General features: G+C 40.4%; 1 protein-coding gene across 1 annotated transcript in view; it reads right to left on the bottom strand.

Moving 5' to 3' along the window:
• Positions 1 to 1,156: 1,156 nt before the first annotated feature.
• LOC115813234 (shisa family member 6) overlaps positions 1,157 to 7,231 on the bottom strand; it is a 38,985-nt gene continuing 32,910 nt past the window's right edge. The window contains exons 5-8 of the mRNA XM_030775849.1: positions 6,368 to 6,430; positions 4,870 to 4,890; positions 3,562 to 3,714; positions 1,157 to 1,959 (exon numbers count right to left, since the gene is read on the bottom strand). Coding sequence (XP_030631709.1) covers positions 1,157 to 1,959; positions 3,562 to 3,714; positions 4,870 to 4,890; positions 6,368 to 6,430 — 1,040 coding nt within the window. The remainder of the gene's footprint in view (positions 1,960 to 3,561; positions 3,715 to 4,869; positions 4,891 to 6,367; positions 6,431 to 7,231) is intronic.

The raw sequence follows: 7,231 nt of genomic DNA, 5'->3' as shown, positions 1-7,231 counted from the left end.
TTATTTGGGTTAGTGTTCATGTGAAATCTCTGGAAAAAAAACTTATAATGGACCAAAATATCTCTTTTTGACACTACAGCTACTTGAAAATTTGTGTGGTCTGGCACAAATATATTCATTGAAGGTGAATATAAGGTTTAGAAAAATAAGGATGGTTTATTTGAAGCTACTACAACAAGCATAATATATATTCAGCTGTCTTGTGAGTCACTGTAACACAGTCTACAGCCAGATCAACAGTGGTATATATATTTATATATTTATATAGAGATCTATATGTATGTCATTATTGTTTTTCTCCAACAACATTCATCCAATTTCTCATTCTACAAACACATTTGAAACTACACACACACACATCATTTTTTATCAATTTAAACAGTCCAGTACTAGGTTAGTGGGTTGTTTATAACTTTGAATTCTCAAATCTCTAGCAACAAACTACAGTAATACAAATGCCAACCAGAACAGACTTGCCCATTTACTGTGGCTAAAATAGCTTATTTACAATCATCTATGCAAAGGAACTGTCATAGCTTTAAGAACAAACTGATACGTGCCAGCCATCACCAACCAAAAAAAAAGAAAAAAAAAAGTACAAAATAGAATGAGATACAACTCTTAATTGATTGTGCTTTTTAACCCACAAAACCACTTCATTGTCGAAATGGAACAATTCTTAGAGGCACCATTAGAAGTGCTGACAATTGTTTTATTTAAGAACTTCTAAAGCTATGACTAGGACTGGAATTACAAACAATATCTGTATTTATATATTTATAAAGTTATACAGTTCTGTTCCTTATCGTTTTCTTTCCGACGTTTGTTTGTTTTTCCTCTGCGTCTCACTCAGTCCTCATGAATCACTAGGCAAAGCCCTTATGAACTATGGAATTTGAAGGAAAGGTCTTAATACGACACCCTCTGGTTTTCTTCTTTGTCCAAGATCTGCTCGTATAAATGAATAAATATACACAGTCAAGGGTCCCGATATTGAATATATCAGAGCTGGTGCTGGGACCAATTCGTTTAAATGTTGGTTTACACATTACTTTAGCCAAAAATGTCCAACTGAATCTAGACTGGACTTTGCTGGGATAATTCTGAGACCTGCTGGCTCTTCACGAGACTCGGTCTGGGGTTGTGTTCCTTATAGTTAAACAGTTACTTCGGTCTTGCTACCTGTGCGGTAGTGGTGATGATGTCCTGGTATGTAATGAAGTTGTTCCACAGTTTGGGTGCGGCGTGAGGCAAAGGCCTGCCGCTTGGAGGCTGTCTGGTTCATGGTTAAAGTGTTATGAGTCGTGTTGTTTGAGGCACTGGGATGGGAGTGCATTTTTGTCATCTTGTAGCGGTCCATGACCGGTGTGGTAGGGACAAACACGTCCGTGTGGGATATGGCTCTGGACATGGATTTGTCGCTGCGGAAACCGGAGCGTTTGATCGACATCATCTTCTCCGGCGACAGCAGAGGATCCTGGGACTGTAAACGGTCCTGTGAGTAAAGGCGATCCTGGGAGTGAAGGCGTTCCTGGGACAGGAGGCGGTCTTGCGAATGGATGCGGTCCTGGGAGTAGTGGCGGTCTTGGGAGTGCAGGCGATCTTGAGAAATGAGGCGTTCTTGGGAACGCAGGCGTTCGGCTGAAAGGAGCTGCTCGTCGGAGAGGATGCGTCCCCCGTAAGAGGACATGCCGTAGGCAGACATGGCGTAGTCGTGTGCGTGGCTTCTTTCCGGGGAAAGCACGCGGTCCTGAGACATGGCCCTCTGGACACGGCGAGGACGCTGGCGCTGAGACTGCTGTTGTTGGTGCTGCTGTTGTTGTTGCTGCTGCTGCTGGGCCTGTTGGCTAGCCTGCGACTCCTGGCTCATTTTCATCACGTGTAAGGGCAGCGTGCCACGAGCAGCCAGGTCTGGAAGGTGCCTCTTCCGACTGTAGTAGTCATCCACATCCTTATCTGCTATAGGGGTAGAGAGGCTGCTTTAGTGACAATGACTACTGGACCTTGGAGCATGTATGGTGATTGTTGTTCAAGTATTGCCGACTCCTCTGACAATAAAGTTGCATTTTTTGGAAAAAAAAAAAAAAAAAAAACTTCGTAAAACATGCACCACAGTTACACAGTTATATATGTTAAACAAGAAGCTGAAGCACTTTCATGGTTTATCTGTGAAATGAACATGAAGCCCAGTTCAATAAGATCACTCACTCACACACACACACATACACACACACACATACACACACACGTCTGTGAGTTACTGTACTATAACTGTAACTGAACTGATTAGAGAACAAAATAATTAAAAGATTAACTCCACAGAGATATGAATCTGATCTAGAGGAGCCAGTGACCTTGAGACATGCATTACTCTTGAGGGCTCATCCAAATACACAGTCAAACAAATAAGACGTCCACGTGACAGATTTACGCATATGAGAGCCAAAGGTAATGCCAGTCACATTTGAGTGGTATTAGTTACACTCATATGATTAGATCAGCCTTGTTATAAGATAAAAGAGAGAAAAATAATATTAGCCAAGCTTATTCGGGTTCTTTTGATTAATGACATATAATCTGTTTATGGAGATTACAGATTTAAAAAAAAAAACTTTTCATCATCAAAGCAGCCTTTTTCAGTGCATACATATAATCTGTTTAATGGTTAAAGCATTTTAAAGAAATTAAAGTCTTCAGGATACTTAGGAAATCATTTGATTTTGAAATACATTAGTACGCTAAGTATCAATGCAATCAAAACACAAGGACGCGTCCTTCTCCTACAAACATAAATAAAAGCAGAGCATTTCATCACAGAGACAAAAATTGCTGCACTGTGAATCTATTTGCTGTCGGCTATATCCTACAAGACCCATCAATGCAAAATATCACTGGAGCTCCAAAAGACACAGCTATGCCTTTTGGCTATTTTCTACTACAAATAATTTGCTTTAGAAGCATATCTGAGATACTGCCAGAGGACAAGTTTGGGGAGAATCTGGTGCCTAAAATAGTTCACTGTTGTGACTGTACGCATGTTTGGCTAGTCAGAGTGGTGAGTAAAATAAAATTGCTGATGAGAGGGGCTGTCAATTTCAGACCCTTCGCTTGAATCCAGGGCCAGCAGTGTGCTGGGGTGATCCTTATGCAATTGCACAGCCCTTAAAGACTATTTACTCTTCACTGAGGGAATATTACAAGCTGAGAAGCTATTACACAGCAAATTCTACCACTAGCTAAATCAATAAAACAGCAGAGCAAGGCCAAGAGAAAGCTTAATTCAGTGATCTGAGCAAAATCATATACTGGTAGCTTTTAATCGCTAAGCATACCGTGGCATGGAATACCAAAAGCCTAATCTCTTTTGGGGTTAGTAATGTAGTAATGGATGAACCATTTGTGGTTTATGAGTTAATATCTGCTCTGCTGAAATAGAATCCCTTCCAGAGCCGTCAGTTTAATAAATGCACGACCCGATTGGTTAAATCTTCTTTCAAATACGCTTACGAAAAGAGCACTCAAAACAACTTGAGTGTGTAACTGACCAAGACAACAACTTACTTAGCCTCTTGAGAGAGGAGTATTTGTTCAAGTCTGCTTTGACGGCTGACTCGTAGGAAGGGGGCAGATGAGAGAGACTCTGGAAAGAGCGAGAGAAGGACAGATCGTAGGGTTCCGTCTGGGATGTCAGGATACTGTTCATTCGAGTGTTCTCTGCAGAAAGAATGAGAGAACAAAAGACGGAAAAAAAAAAACATCTCAGTCCCCCATCAGGGGAAAGTCAAAATCTCCCACTTAAAGTTGTATGTAAATGAGATACCGTACCAGATATTTTTAGGGGTCTTTTGTGCCAGGAAGTTTGGAAATGTGCGATAATCAAGTATGCATGCGTAAGTAGTGGCTGTTTCTTGGAATGTTCTTATCTAACGGCTTTTAACTTCATAAGTGCTTAAAAAGAACATTTTGAAAAACAGCATTCTGCATTTGTTTTTACATTGCTTTAAATAAGTCTGACATCAGAAGCCAAGCATGGGCTTGGGAGTATGTTGTAATCTGTGTTGAAACATGGCATTAATTTCTCACTTTGTACTCATACGTTCACTTAAAATGAACTGATATAAACACTTACAAAATGTGCACATGGTGCTTCTAAAGCGTCCTCTGAAGGGCTTAGGTGAGTACCATCAAAATGTTAAAATTAATAAACTATTTGTGTTCGTTTAACAATTTAGTTCCTTAAAATACTTTCAAGAAGTCTGGCGTCACTTCAAATGTAGAGTTACGGTTAACAGGATGTCTGTGGAGTCACTGTGCATCCTGGTTTGTCGACTAACAAAGGAAATCATTTTCAGCTCAACACAATATTTCACATGAGAGAAGTGCCTCTGTCAAGCCCTTAATACCAGTGCATTGTCTTCCATCTCCTAGGCATTGAATACAGGACCCTTGGTCAAATGAGTGATGTGATGTGATGTCAGTGAGGGATGCTGGGCTGCTGCCTCTGCCCTTTTGTCCCTGTGGGCTGTTTGCCCGTCATGCCAGCCTGCACCGGGCAGGGTGAGAAGCTGTGGGCAGGGCGGGCATAGCTCAGGCCCCTGTTTTAAAAATAGGCCAGTGACTACTGCAGCAGAAAAGGGTTAGGACACACACACCAGAGTGCTAAGAGAGCAGTGAAGGGAGGAGATGCTTATGACAAACAGGGATCAAAACAGTGTGTTTACACTACACCAGATAAACCCATTTTACATCACACCATGCTGCATAGACATCATGCGTGCTCCTTAATTATGAAAAGAAAAATATAACTATACAGTGAGGAGGGACAAGTTTAGAGGGAGTGGGGTAATCAAATTTGGGTACAGAACTTACCACGTCTTAATGATCGGTGAGCTGATAAACCCAAAATGAAAAATATGTATTTTAATGATGTTATAAACCGAAATGAAGTGCAGCTGAAATCAATCGTTACAACGTTTCAGATTTAACCGTGTTAACCTGTATAAGGTTCAGTTATAGAACTGATATGCCATTTTTTGTTGTACATTACGTGAGATTTAGAGGTTAAAGCACATACGGAATTGTTAAAAAAACAGTGTTGATGCACAATGCAAACAATGTAATAGATTATGGTACTACTGAAGCAAAATGCCATACCAAATCTGAGAAACCACATTGCTTTGTCATATAACCAACAATCCTGAGACAAACTTTCAGTGCTTGTCGGGGGGGCTGCTATGCATTTTTTTGGCTCTCTCCAGTCAAAATGAAGTGGTTCACCAAAGGCAGTGATTTAATCATTTTGCCAACAAGAAAAGCACTTACTTGTGTGATTTCTCTCTCTCACATAGTATAACATCCACAGCACTCGAGAGCCTTATCTAAGTCACGCATAAAACACTGGGAATATAAGCCGGGCTTTTCATCCTTTGATCAAGTTCATGAATTAAAAATGCATCAGATAAATTCAAGATGCTTCCCTCACACAAGTTTTGGTTTATTTGTTCAGAATTTAGGTCCGTGGTTTTCATTTTAAGCATTGGTTAACTGGCGCAAAACTAACTCTTGATGTTTTACGGGGTGTCTGTTTACAGGGTCAAAATACAAAAACAAGCAAAGCGAACAGAAGTTGATTTATCTTCCATCGACAAAAAAATGAATATCGCGATTGTTGTCAATACCAAAAAAAAAAAAAGGCGTGACATTGAATTTTCACATCATGTGCTCTTTGTTTACTCCAGTGACAAGCGATAAAAACTGTTTAGAGAGATAAGATATAACTCAGACACAGACAAATGTAATAGGTGAAGCAGAAAGTACTGTCCAACTGTAATAGAAGATAACTCCCATCAAACAGTACAAAGCAATGCCCAAAGTCTCAGACAGCTGGCCTGTGGATGAGACACCATCCTGGCATCAGCGATCGCCCCCAAACGGAATTTGACATAAAACGAGGGACATGATTGGCAGAACCCCTAAAATCATTTTCGCAGACAGAATGTCACAGGAGACCAGTTATGAATTAGACATCAGAGTGGTGCGTCGGATAACTGAATTCATTGTCGCTTTCCAACTCACAGCGATGGGATAAAACCATGTTTTCAAAAGTACTTTAAATTAATTCAAGCCACCCCCCCCCCCCCTTTTTTTGCTGTGATGATGGAGGTGAAGACAAACAATGTTACTGATCCATGTTTGGAGTCATCGGCTTAACTGTTTGTTTTGACAAAATGACAAATCTGTCAGGAAATGAGAGGAGAGGGACGCATGGTAACGTGTAAGGGAATGTTTTCTTTTGTTTTACGTGAAGCCGATACAAAACGACCGCATTGCCTTTTACCACACATATTAGCATGTATGTTGTCCTTACCATCTTTAGGCGTTCGTGTGGGACTAGAGGCGGCCATGTGGCTGTAGTTGTGCTGATGGGCTCCTAAAGAGGAGGCAATGACAGTTTTTTTTTTTATATATAAATATATATATATATATATTTATAATGAAACAAACAATAATTATTATGATTTTTCAATGCACCAACACAAAAGAAAAACATCAAAGTCACAAGCATGCCAAAAGCAAATCACGTTCCTGAGTGGGAGAAAAATCAGTCAAATTAAGTATGAGTGGTTAGAATTGGCAAGGCACAGTATGAATCAACAGTGCATCAGTGGCCAAAATCTAACAACAAAGACCATAAACATGTTGTGTTTAGAAATGAAAACAATAAATGTTTAGCTCTGTGATTCAATTTTGAGCGACTTTGGATCTTGATAGGCATGGGTAAAAAAAAAAAAAAAAAACATGTTCAGAGACATTAGAGGCGACACCATCTTTTAAATCCGTGATTGAGGAGACCACGTTTGGGCCCTGTCATAGGGCAGGGTGGGTGTGAAAGTTTAATCTATTAAACCACATGTAAACTGCAGGAGGCGAGTGCAGTTAGAAGTACATTGGTTTGCAATGAAAAAAAAAAAACAACAACGAAAAACAAAGCGGCTGGCGGTCTGGCAGCGCCTGGCTTTTGAGATGTTTGTGACAGACTACAGGGGGCTTCAATATGAAGTCCAGTGTGTGGCAAAGGATGATGAATGGCATCTATTCTGAGCTGGCACTGATGGCATCATGAAGAGGCTGTGATAAATGGATGACTTTAGGAGCAAGCGCAGTGGCACGCTCATTGGGGTATCTGCTATTGTGCCTGTTTAAAAATGCATTAGACTGACTAGTTTAAAAG

Source organism: Chanos chanos, chromosome 5 (assembly GCF_902362185.1).
Source record: "Chanos chanos chromosome 5, fChaCha1.1, whole genome shotgun sequence".
Classification (NCBI taxonomy): domain Eukaryota; kingdom Metazoa; phylum Chordata; class Actinopteri; order Gonorynchiformes; family Chanidae; genus Chanos; species Chanos chanos.
Note: the sequence above shows the minus strand (reverse complement) of the source record. Positions and strands in the feature narration are given on the sequence as shown.